The sequence below is a fragment of the Poecile atricapillus genome, chromosome 10 (genome assembly GCF_030490865.1).
Source record: "Poecile atricapillus isolate bPoeAtr1 chromosome 10, bPoeAtr1.hap1, whole genome shotgun sequence".
In the NCBI taxonomy this organism is placed as follows: domain Eukaryota; kingdom Metazoa; phylum Chordata; class Aves; order Passeriformes; family Paridae; genus Poecile; species Poecile atricapillus.
In genome coordinates, this window is record NC_081258.1 from 16,234,953 (window position 1) to 16,261,664 (window position 26,712).

The window sequence follows — 26,712 nt, forward strand, 5'->3', positions numbered from 1 at the left end:
TGTTGTATGCTGATGATATGTGAACAGGAAAGCTGATGAGCAAAAAATTAAAACTTGTTACTGAACTGTCATAAGGCCCAGCATATAAAGATGTCATTCAAAGGACTGTGTTCATAAGGGATAAACAATATTTGCTGAGAAACAGAGCAGTTTCTGGCTAGAAGTGCAGGCAGTTTGCACTTATCTGCCGCTCTGGCACTTCACAGAGGTTTGTGGGATCGTAGATGCAAAGGAAGGATTTATGCCTTGGGGATCTTGCAATTAATGTGGCATGTATGAGGCTTCTAGGCATCCCACTTTGGGCAGGAGGTTGGGCTGGAGACCTCTTGATGGCCCTCCCAACCCAAAATGGGATTTGATTCCTGTGACTCTGATGCTCACTCCTCTCTGTCCTCGGACAAGTCACTTAGGCAGATCCTCAGATGTCTGAATGCAAGCAGCTTACAAAGAAAATTAGGTTCTTAAATGGCTCTGAGAATCTGGGATTTACTTTCTGTTACCTAGTTTTGCTGTCTGAAGCATTCTCCTAGGCTTGATGAGTTCATGTTTTCCATGATTGTGAGATAATAAAGCTTTACCCTCTGTCAATGAAGGGATACATACGACTGCATTTCTCTTAAGTAATAAGAAAGGTACTTTTCTTTCAATGATAGAACCATTGAATTTTCTTCTTCCAAAACAGCCAACATGATTGAAACATTTAGAAAGAAGTAAGGATACACACAGCCAAAAAGCAAATGGCACGTTGCTTACATCCAGTTCTCAGCAAAACACTGGAGGCATCGCAAGATAAAGTGCTTTGGGCTTCCAGCCACATAATCTTTTATCGCTTAAAGTAAATATCCTATGCTCACACAGGGAAAACTATTCTCTTCTTCTGGAGTCTAGTTTGTGTCAATGCTCAAGGAATAAAGCACTGCTGTTGTGCTCTGGGACGTTTTTCTGCCTGCCGAGAATTTTGTTTAAACATCATCAAATTTAACTCATTTGAAAAGACAAATTACTGTTTGGGTTGGATTTTAAACTGGCTCTGATAAACTTGCATTTTATGAATTAGCTGAATTCTGTTAGAGATAGCCTGAGTTTAGCTTGGCTGGACAACGGATGCTTTTCAGCAATAGCTTGAGGGCTCTTGCTCTGCATTGAGCAATTCAGTTTAATTTTACCTTTCTAATGAAAGTCCAGTTGAATTGCTTGCAAAAAACCAATAATACTCTTTAGGGGCTTTGAGACATTTTAAAGAGCTGAATACAGTGATCATACCTGTACTGTGGAGCTTCATAGGATAGTTGAAATAAGCATAGTAATTTTATTGTTCTCTATTAATATTATTTTTAGTAGAACTCTCTTCCATTTCTGCTACCACCTTTAAGATACTTTCTCTTTTTTTAAAAAAGATACTGGTTTAATAAGAGGATTACTATGTATTACACTAACTTTAAAAATATTTTGGTCTGTTGATAAATATATGCCTTTCAAAATACTTAATACAGACAGTTTTGGTTTACCTTGTGATGGGACATCCTTTCTAAGCTGTGGAGTCATCATTATCAGTCTAATCCCATCTGCTGAGGAAAATGCATGTCTTGCAAACAAATATGCACTTCTTTGCTGCTACAAAGTTGAGATGCCTCAAATAAGGAGAACTGGGGCTTTTTAAACTGCTTCATGTCCTTGAAGGATGAGAATGCAAAGTAGAAGTCTTCTGCAGGTTGACCCCCCTAGCAGCACCCTGAGTTTCCTTGGTTGTGACAATGAAAAGCCAAAAAAAAGGAGTAGAGGAAAATCACAAGAGATTGAAGCCTATTCTCTTTTCCCATTAAATTATCTTAATGCGGCAACAACTAATTTCTCTTCATTTACTTTTTCAATTGCACTTGGCAGCCTCTTTATTCTGATTCCTATCAGCTCGTAATTAGTTACCACAGAAAGGACTAAGATGTACATAAATAATCATAAGATGCCAGATAAACTCTATCGGTCTTAAATTAGTGTTGTGTTTTGCTAATGCGCTCTCACCTATTATTTTTAATTATAGTTTACAAAGCAAAATAGCTTCTTGCCCTCTCCCCAGCTGTTCTGGCACTGTGCTTTTATTCATTGCCAGGGAATAGCCCATCGCCCATGCCAGGGTTCTTTCTTGCCCCAGCCCTGTGGCCTCCACACTCCATTTTTCCTGTTTGAACATAAGTTCACTTGGTATTTAAATTTACAAAAAAAAAAAAAAAAAAAAAAAAAAAAAGGAGGGGAGAAAAGGGAAAGGGAAATGAAAAAGAGAAAGCAAGAAAAATTAAAAAAAAAATCCCTTCTGATCCACAAAAACCTCTGATCTATCCAGTCCATTTCTGAAAGCATTATAAGACATGAGAAATGGTTGTTACAGAACAAACTCCTCTGGAAAGCCTCGTGTCTCTGCAGAGCCAGCCCTGTCTGCCTGCAGCAGTGACGACTGCCATGGCGAGGTTGATCCAAGATCCATGGGCAGCTTTGGCACCAATCCCGACTGCACTTTACATGATAGGTCTTAATTGGAGTGCCCAGGTTAATTTTGCACAAGAGGTTTAAAAAACCCAAACAAACCAAATCCATCTATCAGGCTGTGTTGTGGGTCAGGGTGCCTGGGCATATGGTCAATGATTTCTGTGATGCAAAGGGAAGTTTTGAGGGGCTGCTTTTAAACCTGGCTCAACTGTTCTGGTGTCAAGCAGCACCTGGCCAGCTTCTGCCACCAACCCAGGTGTTCACCAAAAAGGGGCAAAACACCTGAGGATCAAGATCCTTTTTTCATTTTCTTTTGCTCTTAGAGTGAAGGAAAAGAAAAAAGTCCTCGTTTAAGTGGTTTGTAAATAAATGTCCAAGAGGCAGTGCCTTCAGCAGGGCTGCAGCCTTGTCACCAGGCAGGTTACCCTGCCAGCCACCCTGCTTCCAGCAGCGCTTGCACGAGACACAGCTTCAAAGGGCTGTGGCTGAAAAACGATAATAATAAACGATAAAATATCTCTCTATGCATTTATATAGCTTTGCTTATTTTCTCTCTCTTAATTTTCTTTTTTTTTTAAATTTTTTTTCTTTTTTTTTTTTTTTTTTTTTAAATTGCAGCAACAAGGAGCTGCCACGACCGTGTACTGCGCCACGGCGCTGGAGCTGGAGGGCCTGGGCGGGATGTACTTCAACAACTGCTGCCGCTGCCTGCCCTCGCAGCAGGCACAGGGAGATGCCACAGCCACTGCCCTCTGGGAGCTGAGCGAGAGGCTGATCCAAGAACGAGTTGGCAGCCAGGCCAAATAGCAGGGAGCTCCTGGAAGGATCAAAACACACGAGTGTGTGCACGCTCGGAAACTGCCAACGCTGGAACCTGTCCAATCTTATCATCTAGAGGGTTTCCATGTACCTCAGATACAGATTAACCAGTGTTAAATGAAATAATAGCAGTCACAACATAGTGAAAAATGTTAAGTACTAATGGGAGGTGGGGAATACTGCGGGTTAAAGGGACAATGCGGCTTCCTGGGGCTTAGTTAGTCTCGGTTCTCTTTCTTTTGATTATAGCCTGTTCAAAGTGTAACCCAAGGAGGCATCTTTTTATTTTAGAAAAGCAATTCTGCAGATAATTTCTGTTGTCTTGATTAATGGGTAGGTACATAGCCCAATATGGGATTTCCTCCTTATTTTGATAATTACTGTCTGTTAGGCTTTAGGTATTGATTGGGAGATGGTAGTTGTGTTGATTCTTTTTCCCTACAAGGATTTTATTGGGTGTGGCAAATCAAAAGATTATTGAGGAAAGAAATCTTTTCTGCCCTTGACTGTTGGCTGCAAATAGATCTGTGCTGTCTAGAAAAAGAAGGTGCAGGAAGACATCTGAACAGTAATGGTAAAGTCACAGCTAATTAAATATTTCTGTTGTTTTTTGGTTTTTGTTTTTCTTAAAAGTTTACAATAAAAGATATGTTGTAAACCATTCCCTAAGTACTGTTGAATTAGCAAAGATGATGATGTCTCCTTAAGAACACACAGAGTGTAATCAGGGGTTTAAATGGTATTTCCATCCATTTTTCGGTTCACAGTTTTAAGGAGTTTTTTTTCCTTGAAAGTTCACAGTTTCTCAGTTTCTCCTGATACTGTATCCCATTCCAAATCTGTCTTTTGTTTCCATTTAAATTCAATAAAACAACATGCTTGCTTGAATATTGTCACCTGAAGAGAAAGTTTGTCTCATTTCTGCAAATGTCTTAGTTCCTTTTTTTTTTTTAGAAAAAAAAAACTTGAGGAAAAATAAAGAGCTTCTTGTTGATGACAAGAAAACACTGTTTTTTTCTTGTTTCTTTCTGAGTTCATTTTTTGTATTTTGTGCTTTGTAGCTGTCTTCATGCCAGAAGGTTGTTCTAAGCCATCCTCAGTCCAGCATCACATTTTCTGTAGATGGAATATAAACAAATAAATAGAAGGACACATTGTTAATAGAAGTTTATTTGAACCCCTTATTATTTAACAGTTATTGTTAACAGTCTGCCTTCCATGATTTTTCTTGTCTGCAATTGTACTACATTGGATTAATTGTTGAACAGGAGTTAAAGTCAAGGCTTCTACCCAAGTGCAGCCTCAGCTGCTCCTTCCTTGTCTGCTTCCTTACCTGATGCCACGGTGTTTCCTAAAGCAGCAGTAAAGAATTCATGGCCTTTTTTTACCCCTGCTGTGCCACCTCTGTAGCAGCAGCTTCAGGAGACAACAGATCCTGCCCACTCATCTTCCTCAACTCTGCACCCCGTCCCCAAGGGCAGCACATCCTGCATTGAAACGTGGTGGAATACAGAAATAAGAGGCACAAAAGAACAACATCTCTTTTCAGCCTTTTGCAGAGTCTAAAGTCCTTGTCTCTTAGAAGTTTTCTCCAGCCTGTGCTACACAGACCAGATGCTGGTGTCGTGCATTGTCTGAAAATTCACGGCCTGGGTTGAAGGCTTTGCAAGTTGAGGCGATGGTTACAGCCAAATTCCTTGTATTGTCTGGAGTTTAACTGGGGAGGAATTCATTCCTGTCACCTGTGCAACAGCCCTCACACATGCATTATTTTTCCCTTTCACAGCCAGGCAGAGTTGCTCTGGTCTGACACAGGCAGTGTAGAACGCAGAGCTTTGTGCTGGAGCCTGGCATTGCTGGGCTCAGAAGAGGCACTAATTAAGTGATGCCGGGAGCTCTGCACTCCCCTGAAGGCCTGGGCCTTCTGCTCCATTTAGGCAAACATTAATAACCTATAATGAACCCCCTGTCATTCCTCAGTGCTGAAATATTGTTCGCTTCTCTGAGAATTCAGTACTTAGGGATATTGCCTGCCTTCCTTCAAAGAATACCTGTGTGTTTTTCCTCAGTACCCCACTCTCTATTTCAGTGGTACAAGGTAAGAGAACTTTTAATGTTAGCATGGTTTTGGTTTTGCACAAGTATGAGGTAAGCCAATCCCTAACTTTGCTGAGTTGTTTGGGTTCCTTTGGTTCTCATTTGTGGTTATTATTTATTGACACCAGTGTGCTGCCTTGTGTAGAATTCCACTGTCATGATTTTCTCCATTGCAGATAAAATTACTTGCTCCCTGTTTCCTTCTTTCTTACTTTTTATTTCACTCAGTCATTCTCCATTTCTCTTTTTTCCTCTCCTTCAGTTTTTTCTCTCTCCATTTTCCTTCTTCCACCCCCTGTTCTCCTCTTTGTCTCTCACTCTCCTGTGTTGAGATAGCCAGTATAAAAAAAAAGCTTTTTTCAAATGAAAAAACAAGAGATCAAGCTGTAGAGCCCTCACTTCTATTAGAAACACTTGTGAAAATAATTTTTCTTGCAATCTCAGTTTGGTTTCAGCAGAGGAGGGATGTGCAGGGAACATTAAAAAAGGAAAAGCAATTGAAAAGAAACAGACTTCAACCCCTCCATTTTAATATCCTAGATGTGCCTAAGTCATTGGCTTTCAAATATATTTTGGTGTAAAATTTGGCACATTTACAGCCAGTCAGATTTATTTATTTGACTGGCTTACATTTTTCCAGTTGATTTACCTGAGGCAATGTCTGTGTGAATTACTCCACAATGCATTGACTCCAGTGTTCATTAAAGGTAGTTAAGTGATCCTGTGTCTAATATTAAAGCAAACCCCATTAACCTTAACTAGTATCATATCAGCAAAACAAAAAGAACTGAATAAAGCAAAATAGATTGGGTATTTATAGTTCTTGGAAAAGATCCAGCAAATTCACATCAAGCTCCTAATGGTCCTAATAAGCACTTGCTAGTTCTGGAGAAGGAGGAGGCTGGGTTAGGGCTGTGTGTGATGCAGGGCTCAGGCCCCACAGGCCTTTGGGGAGGTGCTGGCATCAGAGCATTTCCCACCCACACGCTGCAAGGGCGTTGTCTGACCCTTTCCTCCCTGCCTTCCTTCCAAAGTCAACATTTCCCATTTGAATGGTGATTTTTTGACCCTCTATTGGTGCTCTGTATCTTTAGGTGCGTGTAGGTGAGAGAGCAAACTCCCTTGCTGGGATTGAGGGGCCAGAAGCTTTTAGGGGAATGGAGGTGCCTTTTCAATCAGTGTCACTTCTGCTGCTGTCCCTTGTTCTGCCCAGACAGTCACTGACTGCTGGGACCTCTTCTTGATAAATCAGGTACAGGTGAACCAGCAGAAACCCATGCCAGATCTTGACTTCTTTTATTTTTCCTTCCTGCCTTTTCTTTTGGCATCTGGGAGACAAATCCCAGATATTCTCAGACCAGGTAGGGCTTTTCATTAGAGAAGTCTTTCCAGCAACACTGCAATAATTTGACTTATATCAAGGTTGAATAACTCTTTGTCAGGCGTTAAGCTCATGACCTTTCAAGCCAAACACACTTATACTAACCAGTTTACCATTGGAATGATCAATATCTTGTAAGTGAGAAAGTCTAGACAGATCTTATTTTGTCCTTTGGTATCACTTGTGGCTTTGGAATTGATCATTATATGTGGCTGGGGAAAAATTGCCTATACATTTCATGCTCTGTATTTATCTTGACAAGGTTCTCTAGGATTATATTTTCATAATCTGAATGGCAGTGGAACAGCTGCTCAGACTGTGCAAGCCCTTCTTATCGGGTTGAATTTAAGCTACGGTAATTACTCTTTCTCCTTATGTATTTCTTTTTTAAACAAGCGTGTACTATACATTAAAATGTATGGTTGGGGCGGCAGGGGGCATGCTGAGAAGCTTGGAAAATGCTGCTAAAGTGTATTTCCTTCCTCAGAGTGGCTGATGTGGGTTTGTATTTTATTCTAAATATAAGCCCATGTCTTAAGTGAGTGGGCTCTGAAGCAGGGTCCCAGCCTACAGAGGGAAAATATTGTTTTATTAACGAATCTTAGATTCCCTGAGACTGGAGGCAGCTTAGGAAAGCTAGGATATCCAATAGTAATACCCAGATGGAAACGCAGGACTGACTGAAGCCTTCAAGTGGTCCCTTTGCAAAGAGAGTCCTTGGTGGAAAGCAAGCCCAGGGCAGCAGCTGAGCCATTGCCAGGGCCACAGGGACCTGCACAGGTGATGCCAGGCTTGGGAGGTGCCTGAGGGACACGGTGATGGAAGCACTGAAATGCAGCAGACACATGGGTGGCTATTTGCTGGTGCCCTGTACTGTGGGATGGAGGAAATGGAAAAATAGGTATCTTGGAGAGAAAGAATGTGCTGCTTTTCTCTTGAGTTTGTTTTTGGTTTTTTGGTTTTTTTCCCCTGCACTACTAACGGTGTTATTTACTAGATGCCTTTTCTGGGCTGTGCTTTTTCTTCTCTCCCCCACCCCTGTTGTGTTTGCAGAGTACTTTCCAAGGGGTGTTTTGTGAATTAGCTTCATGCTTTAAAAGAGAAGATTGCTCTGGCAGAGAACAGCATAGTTGTAAAAGTGTCAAGGTGTTATGAATGTCCGGATGATAGAGCCCAGTTGTTATCTGCTGGGTAGTGAGGGAGGATAGCTAATGATGTGCAGCATGTAAACCGTTTGTTGCTCTAATCCATCTGTGTGGAGAGGAGTGAAAAAGAGGGGCGAAATCCTGGGAAAATTACTTGGACAGCTGGAGATAAAGTGTGTACTGATGGAGTCATCCAGAGGTAGCTGTCAACATGAGCTGTGTTTGCATATAATCCAAGCGATGCACAATGATTCCTTTTGGTACCGTTTTTTTTATGGGGGTTCATGTGTCTGTGCACAGACCTTAATTACTATCCAGTATCTCTTACCAACTGGGCTCCAGTTTTAAGTGAGGAATGTGATTTTAATCAATTCATGGCTGGGTGCTGGAGAGAAGTACTACAAACAGACCAAAGCAAGACATATGGATCCCTTTGGAGGACCTGAATTAAATGAGAAGCAGTCATTTTATTAATTCTGCTGTGTTTTATAGACCTTTTATATGGAACATTACCCATACAACTTCACTAGCTAATTAAAAAGGGCTCTTATCAATTTGCTGGGCAGTTGCTTATGCAGGGGGGGAAAGAAAAAAAAGAGAAGAAGAAATAATATTTTTTTCTGTTTTTTTGAGTCCTAGAAAATCATTAACCTTAAGGGGGTACAGACCAGATCACCAAATTCCTGGTGAGACTATTTGGACTGCTTATCTTCACTCTTCTGAAAGAACTGCTGTAAAAACTGAACATTACACAACGCTTTGAGACTGGTCTGCGCCGTGAGCGTTGTTCATATGGAAACCTTACACAGGTCTGGTGCAGTGCCTGCAGATCTGTGAGACTAAATTAGGGGCTTTGTACACTGGATTTCTATGATCCCTCCTGGCAAAGAAGGCACCCTTTTCCTTGGGCTGGCGTTAGCCTTTAACAGCAGCAGCTTGAGCAGCTTTGTAATGTTCTTAGCCGGGACTGAGGAGCGCGTGTGATGCTGGCGGGTGTGGAACGCGACAGCTTTTTGCAAAGGGAGGGGAGAGAGAAGCGAGTGCCTGGTCCCTGGTCCCGACTGATCATCCCATCAGCACGGAGCTGATGGCTTTAAAATGGACTTTGCCTTCTGCAGGCAGCCTGAGAGGAAGGGCAGGACACACGGGGAAAGGTGATGGGAATGGGGAGCGCCTCTCTGCGTGCAGCCCTCTGTGCTGCTGCCTGGGTGGGATGGGATGAGGCTGAAGCTGTCCCAGCACCTGAAAAGCAACATCACAAAAAAACAAACCTCTCTAAACCCCTTGCACCTCCACAAACCCTTACTTTACGTGGATTTTACAAGCACGGGGTCTGCTGGGAGCCGTGTGCCGAGCACACAGTTAGCCGTGATTGAACACCAGCGTTTTTTAACATTTTGACTTAAATGCGGTGTAAGGTTGTGAGTGAGCTGCTGGCCTGGGCTGGGTCTCTGGTGGTCAGCACTCAGCCGTGCATCACAGGCCACACAGCCACCGAGAGCCCGGACCGTGGCTGCGGGTCACAGCTCAAAGGAAACCTGAAATTTCGCTTCAGTGGATCCTGAATTACCTCTCATCCCAGGGAAAGCTTTATTTCTCTTCCTCTCTTTTCTCCCAGCATTGAGCCGGTGTGGCTGGAGAAGAGAGGAGAAAGGGAGCCCGTACTGAGACCATCTCAAATGTACCTGGACTACAAACAAACCAGTATTTTCCTTCCAGCAAAGCTGTTCCTTTAATCTTTATGAGCAGGAGAAATTCATGCATTACAGAGGCACAAAAATGAGAAGGGAGAGGCGGGTGGGAATAGTTGCATTAGAATTAAGCCCTGTTTTTAATATGACACCTGTCAGATTTATTGTTAAAAATATGGAGAAAGGCTCCCTTCAGAAATAATAACATTGCAGCAAGGTTGGTTCCACACAGTGAGTCCTGTCAACAGCCGCAATTAGAAGTTGTTTACACGGAGCCAAGGAGCTCGGCAGCATCCAGGGCTGCCCGGACCCTCCTCGCTGCCCCAGCCCGGGGCTCACGGATAATCCTCGCTTCCAGCGCAGCCCGCAGCCGGGATGGGAGATCCCTCCTCACAATCACATTACTTTCCTAATGACACTATCGCCCAGCCAGGGATTAAGTGCTGCTCTACAGTCAGGGGCTGGTGTCACCAGGTTTAGGCTGCCGAGCAATTAAAGGGTCAATTTACGGCGGGTGGAGGGTGGGGGTGAAGGGCAGGGGACCGGGGATGTCTGGCGAGGAGAGCCCCTGATAAACAAGAGCTGTCAGAGAGCCCTGCCCTGCAGGGGCGACTCTTTCTGTCGGCTGGCTATTAAAAGCCATTCCTTGCCGACACAATTCAGCCCCTCCGCCTCGGCCACCCGGAGAAATCCGCTCGGCTCCCGCTGCCGGGCGAGGCACCCGGCACCGCCACTCACACCCAGACCGCAGAATTAATTCCGTCTGTGCCTTCAGCCAGATTTCAAAGCAAGGCTCTGGAGACACAGGAGAAATTAATTTATTAAAAAGCAATAGCTTGATAATGCACATGATGATAGAATAAATGAATCTGTTCAATATCTTATAAAACAGTTGGCAATCACATAATAGAGCGTTCATTGTCAATTTAGTAGCTTGTCTCATTATACTCTGCAAATAGTAGTAAAATGGTGTATTATTCATGAACCAACATGCTTTAATTACTTTTAGTGCACATTTATTTTTTCAAATGTAATATGAGTTAGATTCAGCCATAACTGTAACTCAGCTGATGGATCTTGAAGCAGTAACACAAACTGGAAATTTTATCAGCAAAAGAATCAGTTTCTGGGAAGTTTGTAGCATTTCTATATGCCATGAAAGCAGTCCTAAAATGCCATCCTCAGATGTTGTCCCAAACTTGGATTGTAGCTGTTAATACTTTAGTAAATACAAATTATTAGTTGATAATGAAATCAGATGTAATTTCAAGTTTCATCATTTGCCAGGGTTGTTGGGGGGATTTTTGGCTTTTTTTTTTTTTTTTTCTTCCATAAAGCAGACCCCTGTATCAATTTATTTGTTGGCTTTACATATAGAAATTGTCATGTTAACACTCCTTCCCTTCTTGGCTTCTCACACACACTTTTCACCAGCTTAATTTGCTATGAAGGTCTCACACACATGCAGCCAAGGTCAGTGAAAGTCCACTGCTCATTTCAATTAAAATGTTTGCAAGGATTTATACATAATAAACTGATCTTGCCTGTAATAATAGGTTTCCTTAAGTCAGTCTTGCTGTTACTAAGTATAATGTTGCAGCACACTGTTGATTTCTATGTACATAGAAAAAAGAGCACAGTAAAATAAGATGACTTGAAAATGCAATTAAAGTGTAAATCTTTTCACCCATTAACATTTAGGGTCCATTAGATTGCTTTGTCTTTTACAATATTAAATGCTAAAATGTTTTGCTTTTATTCTGTAACAGTATATTCTAGTTCTATTTATAATACAAATGTAATTTAGCTCCAAATAAATCTTGGCTTTAATTGGTTATTAAGTATGTGTTACCATGTCATAAATTTAATCCACAGAATTTCTTTCTTTTCCCCCCATTCATCTCCCTGGCTTTGTATTGTGGGGTTAGGAACAGGGTTTGGTGCCATCATCAACATTTAGCCCGTGTGAGCATCTCCCCCAGGAATGTGAATTGGGGTCATTGCCCTCAGTCTGAGCCCCTCAGGAGCTGCTGTGGGGCATCGAGGTGATCGAGTCCTCCAGGCTGGAGGCTGAATTCACACAGGGCATTCAAAAATGCCTCTGCCCAAAGAGAAATAAATGCTCTTGCAAGGTGTTTGCTCTCTCCTCAGGGACTCCTGGTGCGAGTGGCTGGCTCCGATGTGGGGTCTGACTCTCCCAGGCAAGAGATGGAGTTGTGGCCGTTGCTGGAGTTCTGGCCCTAATAAAGGTTGTAGAGCCTATGAATCAGGGCTGAATTTCACTCTTTTGCCCTTATCTTCTGCCTTGAAAGGTGTCCAAACTATGGCTGCACAATTATGACTCTTTTCCTCAGGCCTCAGTAAGCACAATTTAGACTAGTTTTTATTGGTCACTGAGGATGAGTTTCTAAGGTTTTTTAGATTCAAGAACTGGGGTAATAGCATTGTGAGGGCATGGCCCAGTTTCCTTTGTAATCCTGATTTCAGTTCCCACTAGTAACCTGAAGCCATGACTGTTTAATCCTTAATTCCTGCCACAATTAACATCTCATATTCAGGAGTACTTCTCTGTGATTTGGAAGGCAATCTGTCCCCAGCTAGGTCAGCCCTAGCTGGTCTCTTTACTAAGTGGGAAGGGATCCTTTTCAGCTCGAGTCAAACACAGTAACACCTCATTTAATGGTGCAATAGAGCAGAGAATCTGTTCACTCGGATGCAGTAGGAATCAACATCCTTGCAATTAGAGCTAGTGAGGAATGCAGGCACACAAACTCATAAGCTACTAATGAACTATTTGAGCAATTCTACAGGTATTTATATAAGGCTGAGACAGCATCCTCCGCTGAAGAGCTCCCCCCACCTCCCACGTATTCCCAAGGAAGCTTTAACTGAAGTGAAATTTCTTTATGTAAATACAGGCAATGCAGGGAGTCCCACGTGCTCTGCCATCGCCTCTGCACTCGTGGATTTGGTTTGTGCTGGTGAACAAACAGGGCTGCTCTGCTGCCACTTTGCTACGTGTCAGTGCCCACAAAGGTCAGTCTGCTTCCCCTCATCAACATTTTCACACTCGTGAATGCATCATCACACCATGGCTTATGAACCAGAGGACAGCTTCTTTTTATTCCTTTCCCAGCACCTTTATACCTTCCTGCCTGGTTCACACTTATCCTGGATTTCCCACCTTCATTTGCACAAGTAAAGGCTGACTCCTGTCCATTCCCCTGTCGGATAATCTCAGAGCACCTCAGCTGAGTATGTCATCCCTTTCTGTGGGTCACAGCAGGCAGTTTCCAGGGCAAACCCCCCTTCAGCAGAGCCAGAGCACATCAGGCAGTGTCCACGGGTGGCTGAGGTGCAGCAGGAATCCCTAAGGCAGCATTTCCCCTGCTTCTTCTCCAGCTCAGCAGAGCAAGGGCTAAGGACAAAGCCGTGGGTTACACCACACTGCCCTGACCCGCTGCTCAGATATCCTTGGGAGCAACTCTCTAAGAACTATTGCCTTACTCTCATCTGTGCCTGCTCTGGACGAGACTGGCAAACCCCACCAAAAGTAAAAAAACAAACAAAAAAGGCTTGTTTGTTGAAGTACAAAAGGAGCTAAAGTACCCAAAAACAGAGTTGAAAAATGCTATTGTATGGACTGGTGCTCACACTCGAGCCCTGAAGAGACATTTGAAGGCACCAACCATGCTCATCCCAGAGCTCCTGCACCTCTGGAATGGGTGACACACCACAGGGAGAGCTCAGCAGGCTTAGGACTTTATATAAAGTCACTACAAGAGCTTATTATTTCACTGTGTAAATTGCATATGGAGCACTTGAAATGGGCAGACTTCAACAAACAGAGAAAATAACTGCAGCAACTTGTCTTGAGAATAAATAAGGGAGTAAAAAACCCATCCATGATGATCAATTGAATTGCACTTCAAACTTTTACTGGCAAATTGGTCAGTCAGTCAGCTAAATATTTATTTTATGTCCATGAACAAGTAGAAATTACAAAAAAATTATAAGAAATCATTTATTTCCAGAGCATGAGCCAGACTTTGCCTCACTGGTCTTATTGGTTTAGTAATCTATATATTTACTGCACTTAGAATGAAATACAACAGTTCCATCTGAATAATCTGATTACCTTTAATTTCCTAATTTTTATATCTGTTCCCTGGTTTTTGATACCTTTCTGATTTTTGTATCAGTTCCCTGGTTTTGCACTTTTCAATTGTCAAATATTTTCTCAATGGCAGATTAATTGTTCACATGGATGCCGTTAATCCTGAATGTGAATTTAATGGCATCTTTTGTACAGATCTGTGTTCCCAGACACTGTCCATGAACATATGGATATACATGTGCAAATACATGTTTACATCTATCTTTATATCTCACACATATATAAAATACAGACAAACTCCTATAGAATACCAACCATTTGAAAAATAAATTTTCTGTGCTTGTTGATTGTCCTAAGTTAAGAATCAATGACTTTAGCTTTCTAAATTTTGGAAATATGAATGCCTCTGCAAAAGACAGTAGGTGAAATAAACAGGCAAAAAGCTCCATAATGTTAGAAACTGTCACTATTGCTTTAAAATCTTGACTGAACTTACAAGAATATCTTCCAGCCCTCCTTAAAATTAGTTCTTGGCTCCTGATATCTGTTAACATTTGATATAATTTCCCTGATGACCCTGGATGCGTCTGGAGGTCAGTGCTCCAGAGTTCCTGGCTATCTTTATTGTCCCTAACTTGCTTTCTCTCCAAGATTCTTCCTCCTTGCCAAGAAAAATATTTCTAGTTGTGGTATCTTCAGCAGCTCTCCCTATCAATGCATAACAGATGGATGGGTTTTCTGCTGAAAAGCAGGACTGAGGGCTTTTGCTGCCTGACCATGGGCTGGGTGTGAGTGCTGAAGCAACTACAGACCAGGAGAAAAAAAGAAAGGGGCAGCAGAGAATAGGAGAGCATCTTAAAACTGTTCATGACAAGGGTTTGCAAGGTGTTTTAATAATAGAACCTTGCAGGTAAACATTTACACTTGAAAAACCTCTCACCCCGTGGGATACTGAGAGTATTTGGTTAGGTGAGTTTTTTGTTTGAGTTTTGCAGGCACTGCTGAGCCCCTTCCTCACCATTTCCCACCAGCAGCACGTCCTAAGCTCCAGCAGAGCTGCTCTCACACTTGCTTGTTCTTGAAATTTCACCCCTTGACATCTGTGGCTGCGATCTCATTCAGCTTTGCTCTTAAAGGCCACGGTGCCACCTCTTCTCCCTGGGGAGGGGATTCTGTTTAACAGGGCAGACCCCAGGACATAGCAGTGACCACCAGCTGCTTCCTTCCCTCCTCCTGTCACTGCCTCCAAAGCTGCCACTTACCTCTAAACCCCAGCATATGCCATCAATGACCCTCTCATATTCATTGATCTTCCTGAGCACATCAACCTGTCTCTCTAAATCTGCACTCTGATTTTTCAAGTAATAGAAAGAATCCCTCTGGATAACCACATAATCATCTCCTTTTGGCTCCTGGTCAGGCTGCCTCGCTCTTTCTTGCTCTCTCTCTCTTTTTCTGAATGAGGAAGGTGATAAAAACGCTGCCTTCCCATTTCAGTCTTCTGCAAGGCTTCCTGGGTGCCCCACCAGACTCTCTGCTTCCAGCTCTTTGAAGATGAATGAATAATATTCCTCTGTGTTTCTATTATCTGCAAACTACCAATTAAACAGAACCAGCAACCAGAGATAAAAGTAGAGCCTTGGCAAAATCCACAGTGAAACGGACACAAAAAGCTGAGGATATTCTCACATGTGCAGCCACTGGAAATGCAGAGGTGCAGAGTGGGAGGCAGGGGGCAATGCCACGTATCACCATCCCTGTCAGGGCTCAGATAGCCATGGAGTAACTCTATAATTGCTGTGGGACTACAAGCTAATTGTTATATAATTATATAATTATATGTCGCTTTTTATATGAGGGGAAGAGATCAAATTTAGTACATTACCATAAATTCACAAACCAGGAGCTTTATTTTAAAATCTTTGACTTCATGGCCTTTCATCTTTGAACTGTTCGGTAACTTCAAGCATCATTACCCCATAATGTGCCAGAATGTGCAATTAGTGTGAGTACAATTACAAACAGCCTGATATTTGTATTGTGTTTAATACAACAGGCCTGTGAATTTGTATGCTCTGAATAATAATGAAATCTAGGTTTAATTATTGATTTTTAAAATATGATTTTAATATCCTGATACTGATACAGCTAAATATCAGTGTAAATATAACATGAAATTGTACAGCTGTTAGGCTAAAATGGGATATTATCTATCCATCTTTGTTTTTTCCATTGCACCTACCAGAGTATCATATAATGGATATGATTTATTAATTTTATTTGGAATTATGTAATAATTAAAAGTCTCCTTCACAAGGCTCAATAAACCCTGCCATGACTTTAATGGAGCAATGTGTTCCCAGCCACATTAGTCCAATCCTTTCTGCCAGAATTCAACCAAGGAGTCACCTCCCAGAATGCCTTCCCACCCCTTGGCTGGGCAGGGAGCAGCCCCACAGCCCTCTCCAAACCAGATACCTTTTGCAGCAGGGCTGGGAGATGCCCAAGAGTTGGATATTTCTTCCCCAGACCCAGTTCCTCCCCTTGGAGGGGTTTGCTGACAGCCTCTCCTTGCCCCAACAGCAGGGACTGGGCTGGGCACTGCAGCTCAACACGGCAAAGGGCTCATGGGTGATCCAGATTTCAGACCCAGCCTCCAGATTTCCAAGGAGTTGGGTGCAGGACTGCAAACCATCTGCTGACACTGCAGAGCAGAGTGCTTCAGTGTGTGCTTAACCACGGCCATGCGAGGATAGGCTCTGTCTGGGGTTATTCATGTGATGGGCACGTGGGAAGATGCTTCTCCATGTTACTGCCACAGGATTCATCATGGTCTTCAAATCACTGAATCTGGTGGAGAAGTGGATTCCTTTATTTTTATTTCTTTGTCTAGGTATAAAATTGTATATAACTCCTTTTTCTCTGTTTTTTTTTTTATTTGTTTGTTTGTTTTGTTTTGCCTTTGGTATTTTGATGTTTGTCACAGCCAACAAGATAACTGTACAGATAACTTCTTCTCAAGTGAAATGAAATGGAAATAGCATCTGTCTACAAAAATCAGTTTAGAAACCACCTATATATATTTTTGGGCTCAGACAATGGCCATTTCCAAAACCATGTCTTCTAAAACTCTTTGAGTGTAAAAAGAAAAAAAATATAATAATACCTGGATGTGAGTTATCAATCAGGAAAACTCACTCAGACTCAGATGCATGAGCCAAAATGAACTTCAGATGGAAATGGATGGGAGACAGGCTATGTTGTCTGATTTGCTTGGGTTACTTCATTATTAATCTCTTTGCTTCCATTTATTTAAATTGTTATATCCAAGAAAATTTCATTTATGAAGATTGTTTTTCCTTTTTTAAGGGCTACTTTACATGTGGTTGACTGCTCTCTATTTTGTCACAAGTGCCAAGAGCAGGGCTGCTTTCCCTAAAACTGCTCCAATTGTATCTAAAATGTGTTGGTGCCTTGACCTGGAGAGAGGGCTGGACCTTGTTTGCATTCAGGAGCCCAGTGCAGGGTACCTGATCACACACCCCTCTCCCAAAGGGCTTTATCTCTCTTGCAGACACTGAAAAACTCTGAGATGGAGAAGGGAAAAGTTAAAAAACCGAAGTCTATTAGAAGAGATGCTAATGGCTCAGGCCTGCATGTCTGGGATAGAGGATGAGAGAGATTTTCTCCAAAGTCTCTTTGTCTCTGCTCTCGCTGCTCCTCCAGCACCTTCTCCTGCTCTCCTGTCCTGTCCCCCCTCAAAACAAAACCTGGACAGCCGAGTGGCTTTTCCTAAATGAGATACACCTAATTAGTAGCTAGCTGTATACTTGCTGATCACACAGATTTTCAGCTCTTTGTTTATAACCCAGCATATGCATCCGTAGAGCACTTTTACTAGGAAATGTACACATTTCATTAAAAGTACCGTCTTTGCTGCTTCCATAGCTTTGTTCTATAAAAGAGTCTTGTAGGAGTGTTGTTTATTCCATCAGCCCAAAGGAAAAGAAAAACAATCGCTTCCATGATGATATTAATGCAATTTCAACTAATTAATGAATGATTTTCCAGACCTGTATTTATAAATCAAACCTGGTGATGAAGTCCTCGTCCCTGCCAGATCACCTGGGTCCTGTGGTTCTCACTTTGCAGTCACACAAGCTGAATGCCCACAGAAAGGCAAGGTAAACTTTGCTCAGAGTCACACCATTAATTCACTAGCATGACCAGGATTAGATCCCTGGAGCTTTTTGTCCCAGTCTCTTACTTCAAATGCCAGAAATACTTCACTACAGCAGCAATATTTGAAGTCTTGCAGGGCTCTGATGCATGCAGATATCTCAGTCCAACTGCAGCTCTGTGTGTCTTCAGAGTCTGCAAAAATGGGAATACATAAACAGTGCTAATGCCTCTCTGAGAGGTAGGGGGTACTTGCACTTTGTTATACCTGCCCTCAAATTTGGCAGCTCAGCTTTAGAAGTTTAGAATCTTTTCTTTCTCTAACCTGGCAGTTCCACTGCTTTCCCTCCTGTGCTGTAAAATCTGTTCAATCCCTTAAGGATTACTGCTGAAGCAACATCCAACAAATCCACACCATGTCCAGAAAGAAAGGCCAGACAGGTGCAGGGCGCAGTGCAGTGGCTGATCTGAATAGAGGTGGTTTAATAAGAGACAGGTGACAGTCTCCACATGGCTGCAGGCACCAAACCTCTTCTTGTGAGCTCTTGTTCACCCAAGGCATCAAAAAACCTCTTCACATAAACAGACCAGGTTATGCTTCCCCCCATGATCTTGTACTCAGGGTGCTCTGCAACCAGAGCAAAAGAAAGGGGAAAGCACTGTCAATTCAGTGCAAACTGGGTTAGGGAAAGGAAATAGCAGCAAGTTACGCTTCTGTACAGTTTTATAATCTATGGTTATAAAATTCAGAGTAAAATGATGCTTGTAGAGACAGAGGTGTGAGTTCAAAATCTCCAGCAAAATCTGGAGAAAGTGTATCAGTAATTCATCCCAGCCCACTCATGGAGAATTATGTGGATGTGCTGCCCGTCCCTTCCAGGACAACGTGGGCAGGATTTGGGCAGCCGTGGGAGCTCCTGCTGAGGAAAGCCCTGGAGCCTGTGTGGTCACTAAAGCCCTCATGATGGGGACAGCCATTCTGACCTGGGTAGATGAGGACAAAGCTTGGCTCTGGGAACAGTTGCAACAGAGGGAATCAGTGGGGCAGGATTCACCAGCAGTGGGAATTTTCTGCCTTTGGTGGTGGAGGGCTCCTGTCCATCCCTTGCTGGGATGAAAAGGAAGGAGCAGATTTATGGCTGGCTGTTGAAAGGCACAAAACAGCTCTGGCAGGGAGGAGCAGGACAGGAGAGGTAATCACATGGCAATGGATCCGTGTGTGCAGGGCAAAGGAAATGGCCAGCCTGTGGGTGAAACAGCTAAAGGCGAAAAATAAATGCAATTTATCACATGCTTCAGCCATTAGTTGTTCAGCTGATCGTGTAGCTGATATACCTATGTGTCTGCATGTCTGCATGGATAAAGGAGATGCTGAAGGTTTGACCAAATTCTAAATGATAAAAAAATTCAAGACTTGGTCAGGTTTCAATTATGGTAGATATAAACAGTTTGCTGGATGGCTTAGTTACTTTACAGACTTCTTTTTTTCTTCCTTTTTACTACTTAACAACCTCCTCCCCAATTTTTTTTGTTTTGGTTTTTTGGTTGTTGGTTTGTTTTTGTTTTTTTTTGTTTTCCTGTGTGTATCACGGGTTTGGCAAAGCCTTGCAACACAGCCTTCATCCAAGAATATCAACAGCCTGCCTAGCATACCTCAAATACACTGTACAGAGTCTTCCAACACAAGATTTACAAGCTCCCAGAAAGGGAGAGGCTCATTTAAGAACAGGCCATTGCCCAGAAACATCAGGAAAAGCTGGTGGAAGAGGAGAAATAGATTGTTTTAAGTATTGCTAAGCACCATCCCTGATTATGAAGGAAGTGCCTGCAAGCCAGCAGCTGAAATTGCAGCTCCACCATTTGGTGCTCAGTTTTGTAGATTTTAACTGAGCGTTAACAATCATTGTGTAATTGAACACCTCATTCAGTTCATTAGCTGATGGCTGTGCAGCGCTGTCAATGTGCAAAGTGAAAATCAGGTGCTAAGTATTGTAATTATTTGTTTTCTCAGCATTTAAACCGTTTTGGTTCCTGATCGGTGAAGATTGAAGCATTTTGCTTTACATGGGTGCAGATATGACCACAAGAAGAGCACCACATGTGGCCCAGACTGGCCAATGTGGTTGGGGCTCTTTTCTCTTCCTGGGTGCTGCTTGTCCCCATCTCCTCCTGACAGTTTTCTAGTTGGAAATCCCAGTTAACAGCGCTGATTTTGCACTCCCCAGCCCACAGCTGTGTCTCCTGTGGTAGGAGTTTGTGTTTATTGCAGTATGACCTTCCTGGACCTCTCTCACCGAGTGCTTTGCAGGCTGAGACCTTGAGGAAGCCCAGAGCAGGAGGAGAAGCCCAGGAAGGTCAGCTGGTGGGATAAAAGTTCATCCAACCTGGGCTGTGGCCTGTCCATGAGCAGCTGAGCATCTCATTGAACATAGAGAAGGTCATGTTCCCCTCCTGGAAATGCCACAGCTGCAGAGTGGTGCTCTTCTTGTCCTGCCATTCATTTCACACATACACCTGCAAGTGCAGTGGGAAGGTGTGAAATCTCTGCCCTGCTCTTCTCCAGATCTGCTTGGTACAGATCAGAGCTTCAAAGGCTTCAGCTGTAGGAAGCTGATGTTTGAGTCACTTTTGGGGCCCTGATTGTCAAAGGTGGAAACTCCTCTCTGTCCTGTCCCCACTGCGGGGCTGGGGCTCACCCAGCACCTCAGAACACCTCAGATCAGTGCCAGGTCAGCCTGGTGCTGATGGTGTTACACTTGTCTTTGCAGGGAGCATCCAAAATATGCAGATCTTGGTGTTTTCCTGTCTTTTTTAAACTTAGATGCTGACCCACAGAGTGCTAATTAGCTAGATTCAAAACCAAGCTTAAAAAACGATAATGAGTTTACTGATTATCAGGTATGAAAATAAGGTCAGTCAAAAACATATCAGGGCTTTAATTAAGCTTTACTGAATGAGGTGGAATGACTATTAATGACTCCTGATTTTGCTAATCTTCCCTTCTGTGGCCTGTTACTTCAAGGTAGGGACTGTCCCTGTTTGTCACACATCCGTTCATGTAAATTGCCTGAGCAGGACAAGCACTTGCTCACCTAAAAAGCTCTGCAGGATGGAGGGAAGGTAATGTATACATTCCTAGTGCCTATGGACACACCTACTCCTTATTTTAGGCAAACTATTGTCAGTCAGCAGCATGGCTTTGATTTTGTAGCTTCTGCACGCTGGTTTACTTCGCACACACAACGTCTTGTTCCATGTGGCTTATTTGTATTTTTGTCCAGGCTGCATCTAGCATTATCCAGCTGATATTTGGGCAGGCAAATTTAAGACCACAGGAACTGCAAGAGTGGATCAGACTTCATCCAGTCTGGCTCTGGTTTTCTGACTGGCCATGTGCAAGTCCTTGGGAGGATGTGGAAGAGGGGACAAGGAACGGTGCTTTTCTTCAAAAGGATGGGTATCACAAACACTACATCTAACAGCCTGAATTAATTTCATCTATTAATTTTGAACTTCTATATACTTCTGGCTTTCATGACTGGCACAGGTTAATTTTTTATTTTTTTTTTTTTTTTTACAGGAATCCAGAATATACATCAGGAATAAACCAAATGAAACCAAATTAATTTGTGGTTTTTGTTTTGTTTTGTTTTCAGTTCCTCTCCTAATAACTTGTAGATCCAGTGGAAGATCTGGCAGCTCTTGGTTTTCTTCTAAGCTTAGAGGCAGGGGCAGGACGAGTGGGACTGGATTCAAACTGAAAGGGAGCAGGTTTAGATATTAAGAAAAAATTCTTTACTGTGAGGGTGGGGAAGCCCTGGCAAAGGTTGTCCAGAGAGTCTGTGGCTGCCACATTCCTGGAAGTGTTCAAGGCCAGGCTGGATGAAGCTCTGAGTAACCTGGTCTGGTGAAAGGTGTATATATGAAAGTAGCTCATGGTTGAGGGGTTGGAATGAGATGATCTTTAAGGTCCCTTCTACCTCAAACTATTCTATGATTCTGTGAAAAGGAGATCTCCCTGGAGAACCAAACCCTCTGCCCAGTGTTGCCACTGCACCATCCCTGGGTATTTCTAAGGGTCTGACATTTGTCCTGCCTTCTGCCTTTTGGTGAGAGTGTTCTTCATGATGACACACCAGCAATATTTGCCACACTGGCAAATCCCCCATGCCCTTCCTGCAAATGGCAAGCCAGAAGCAGCTGTCTGAGACCACCAGCTAGAGGTCAGTGGCTGGGAACCGACTGGCACGTAAAGGTTGACTCTCTATGGTTTCAGGAACTGTGCATGCTATGCCAGATTGACACAGCAGGGGTATTTTGGTGGTGCTGTGGCATTTTGCAGCTGCTTTCCTCCTGTGTTTGGTCATTCTCAAGGGGCAATGCCTTTGTGGAGGGTGGAATCAGCCATGCCCAGCTCCCTGGCCCTGGGGACACGAGGCAGGAGCCCAGCAGGGGCACCCTGCCCTTTGCCACCTGCAAAGGTGATGCTGAGCCCTGAGAAATGACAGAGATGTCTCAAACTGGGCACCAAAAGTAAATGGAAACTTTTGACCTTCACTGCTCTGTGCCTCATTTCCTCATCTCTACAGGCTTCCTCCTCTTGCAAAATGTGAAATGTGTTCAGCAGTGCCTGTGGAGCCCGTGTGTGATGGGGAGAGGGTAGGGCAGGAAAGGAAATGCATTGTGCAGGGAAGTACTGCAGCATCTGAAGCCTTTCTATGTCAGGTCTGTGCCTATTTGTTGAGGGATAAGGAGGAAAAGAAATATTGAGTGGCTGTGTGTGCCCTGCATGAAATACAAAACCTGTGACTGGTGATGATACAAACAGTGACTGACCCACACAAGAAAGACAATTTACAGGTCCTGCAAGAAAGTAAAGCTGAGGCATTTAAACCTTTCAGTCTTAAACACTAATTTATTTTGAGATATTTGCATTTAGGTTTTTATCAGTCTGGATACTCTATCATACATTAATCCTCCAGACAGAAGACTTTGGCTTTGCAGTTCCTGCATGCAATCCAAAAAGTTTTCACAACCTGTAGTTGTTTTTTTTTTTTTTGTTAATAAGGCAGAGTGCTTTTACATTCTTTATAGGATGGGAGAGCCCATCTTTGGTAACTTAACCCATGGGAGAGTGGCTTCTTTATCAAAAACTTTCTTGTTTTTATTGTGAACTTGCCTACCTTCCCTTTGTCAGCTAAACCAAAGGGTATTAGATCTCCTGGCAGCTGTAATAAGTGAACATGCACAGGGTAACCTTTCCAGAGGATGGGACTGAGCCTATGAAGTATTAAGTGCCTTCAAGGTCCACTAAAATCAATGGGATTGAAGAATGCTGTTCCCTTGAAGGGCTGAGCCCCAAGGGATGGCTTCTTGTGGGATACACTGATTCTGAAGACAGGCAAAATAAAATATTTAAAGCAGCCTGACAGGCACAGGCTAAATTCTTTTCCTTTTGTGCTGAAACATAATTTTTTTAATACGCCCTGAGCATGCTGTGAAAGCAATCTTTCTACATGTTTCCTTAGTGGGGAGTGTTTGCTCTCTGTGCTCATCAGTCACAAAATCTGTGACTGATATGGCCCCAAAGCATCAGGGAAATTTAAGTTCTATAATATAGCATTTTTTTAAAATAAGACATAATTGTTTGTGGAAGAGTCTATCAAGTACCTAAGCTGGGAAAGGGTTACTGCAGGGACATACATCAGCAGTATGTACTTTACATTCTTAGTCCATTGGTTTCTACAGCAGTTCTTGTTCACAGTAATGTGAGGCAGTTAATATGGGATCTGAACACCACTGGACTGATAAGCCTTCATACTGACTTGCAAAAGTAATTTTCAGTAATCTTTGAGGGGAAAAATTGCATTTAGTGGGGAAAAAAAGGAAAAAAAAAGGCTAAGCCATTCGTGCATCCTATTTTATTGAGTATGCAAGTAATAGACTATGCAGAAATTGAACTTTTGATCCATTAGGCTGTGCATGGGGACAAACTGCTGCTGAGTTACTGTCAGAAAGTTACGCTTCCAAATAGAAAAGTTTCACAGTATTTTTCCAGAATCTTGTTTCAAAATGAGATGCCAATACTACTGTTAAAATTCAAACTTCCATCAGAAAGGATTGGAACAGCGTTCCCAATCCAAGGCTCTGCTTTCATGCATCACACTCCCACTGCTGCAATTAGTCATTCCCAAACCTACTTTTTTTTGTGGCTGTTGTGCAAGGCAGTGGTAACATCCTTTCCTAAAGGTTTAATGAACACAACTACCTGTGTGTGTTTTGCTCCAACAATTGCTTAATACTCTGAGCCAGACCAGGCAAAATAGATAACTTCCAAACTATTTTCATTTTCTTGACACAAAGATAGTTCAATTCCCAACCAGGAATAATCACCATATATTTGCTCTAAATCCCGAGCTATCAAGAGTCCAGTACAAGCAGGCTGTTAATTGCCACAGCCTTTCAACAAACAAGAGTTTCTCAGATTTGGATAAGCAGCATGGTAAGAACTTTCCTTCTGCTGGAGGAAACACCATCAAGAGAGACAGGAGGGAACCTCATTGGTTCTGTGTGTGTGCTGAAACTGGGGCTTTCAGAGAGCTTCAGCTGCATTTCCCAAAGAATCCCAGTCCCAGAGGCACAGATTGAAGAGGTTAATTACAGTTCAACACCCAGTGTAGGTAGCTACCACCCAATAAATTCTCCACTCCCAAGCTGATGGGCTTCATGGACACTTCATGAGGAGAGCAAGATCCCTGAGGAAGGAGTTGCCAGAAGACATTGAAAAGGAGCCCAAATGACCTTGCTGTGTTGAAGAAGGCTGAAAGCTTCTGCATTTGAAATGGACAGGGGTGTGGGCTCCCCAGCTCCCCTGCAGACCCAAAGTCCCTCCCAGGCAAGTGCCCATGCCCAGCAGAGCCCCAGGTGACCCCACACCAACCTCACTGCTCCAAAAGCAGCCACGAGACTCTTTTATGCCTCACAGCCACGAGCCCATGGGAGGAGAGTGCTGGCACAAAGACCTCACCACACTGCACCTCACCTTCCCCCAGCTCCTGCATGGCAGGATTCCCCCTCTTCAGCTCCTCCCCACGCAGGGTTTGGAGCCTCATCCCTGAGCTGTGGCTGCAGCCCCAGCACTGTTTGCTATTTTTCTTGGCATTTGTGTCCAAACACTTCAGAGCCATGAGCTGGTAGTGCAACTGCAATAACAGCAAGGCCTAAATCTCTTAAAAACCTATCAAGGGGCTGGGGAGGACAGCAAGGGAAGGAGTGGTTGGAAGAACTGGAATGGGTTTGGGCACAAAGGAGGCTGTGCTGGTAAATGCCAAGGCTCAGGGCAGGAGCATCCTGGAGGAGCCATGGCTCTTCAGGAGAGCAGCACCAGAGAAATACAGACTAAGATATGGACCACAGTGCAGATTGCACCCGCTGTAGCAAACACTGATCTGAAACAGGAATGGATCTGAAACACACAGAAAGCCCTGGCTTTGCATATTTGAAATAAGTCATTATTCAGGCTTTCCAGCTCCCAATCTCTCAGAATTCTGCTCAACAAAAAAACCTTTGCATTAATCCCCCTCCTCCATCATTATGCAATATTGCTTAGGGTAAGGGAAGTTTCCTTGCTCTTTTCTAAATATAAATTTCTGTGGTTAGAAAATTAGAGAAATGACACTGCCGACCTTCCTAAATGTGAAGAGCTTCTTTGGGGAAGCACACAAGTCATCTGCTGCAGCAGCCTCTTATCACTTTGTGGTAGGTGATTTCAAAATGCCTCTCTTACCCAGAGTCACATTGGGTTTAAATTGAGCTAGACAAGGGAACCACAAAAAGGGCTTGTGGGCAGCTGGGCTGCTAAAAGCATGAGGCCTGGCACTGGAGCACTGTTAGCTAAAACAGCAATTTGTCATGGAAAAAGGAGTGGAGTAGCCTGCAATGCCAATGTCATGTGTGGCTTTCCAAGCACGAGGCTTTGTGATGAGGATGAAGAAAACACTCAGTGACCATTTTAAACTCAGCAGCCACTCCCAGTACAGCAGGAGTTAATGCAGTGTCAGACTTTCCATTAATGCCTCTGTTTTTGCAGGGGCTGTGAAAATATGCTTGAGGCAAAAACTTGTGATTCAGCAGCTCAGCTGAAGAGTTAACTTTTCTCTTTATACGCATCCATTTTCAGAGTAGTGATTTATAATAATATTTATTCAGATCTATATATGGTTCTGGTGTGGTGATAGAGGGAGCTGAGAGGGAGCTGTGCAAAGCCTTGTGCCCAGCTGGCATTTCTGTCAGAGAGGCCAGGCAAGAGGTTTGGAATCTTCACATGGCTGGTGTAGGAAGAACTAAGCATCCTCAGGACCAGGGACATGGCTACCTAGGGGAAAAGAGGCCACACATGAGCTTCTTTTCTGCTTAGTAGCAGCCTGAAAAAAGGATGAAAAGGATAAAAGGATAAAACCTGCATGAGGAGTCAAGGCATGCTTTCCTTTTTCCCACCTACAGGCAGAGCCATGCCAAAATTCTCCATAATAAACCTTTGGAGATAAATGGCGAGTGTTGAAATATGAGCTCACATAAAGGACCAGCTCTTGGCCTTGCAATATCTAATTAACAGAAGATCAGTCAGCTCTGACATCCTGAGTATAACCAGTTGAGATCCCCCATACCTCAGGTGGGACAGCTGAGCTTGTCACTCCTCCTGCTACCCCTTGGACTGTGGAGTTACAGCTGGGTGAAGTCATCTCTGATGTCTGGCAAATCCCTGACTCTCTGTACAGCCCATCTGGGCCACAGGTAGCCCAG

The 26,712-nt window shown here is 43.2% G+C and overlaps 2 protein-coding genes across 2 annotated transcripts in view; one reads left to right on the top strand and one right to left on the bottom strand.

The window, feature by feature from the left end:
- WWOX (WW domain containing oxidoreductase) overlaps positions 1 to 4,305 on the top strand; it is a 477,226-nt gene extending 472,921 nt beyond the window's left edge. The window contains exon 9 of the mRNA XM_058846198.1: positions 3,100 to 4,305. Coding sequence (XP_058702181.1) covers positions 3,100 to 3,288 — 189 coding nt within the window. The 3' untranslated portion in view covers positions 3,289 to 4,305. The remainder of the gene's footprint in view (positions 1 to 3,099) is intronic.
- The window catches only part of MAF (MAF bZIP transcription factor), a 189,925-nt gene continuing 167,513 nt past the window's right edge, over positions 4,301 to 26,712 (bottom strand). Inside the window, exon 3 of the mRNA XM_058846204.1 lies at positions 4,301 to 4,416. The gene's annotated coding sequence lies outside the window, so the exon portion shown is untranslated. The remainder of the gene's footprint in view (positions 4,417 to 26,712) is intronic.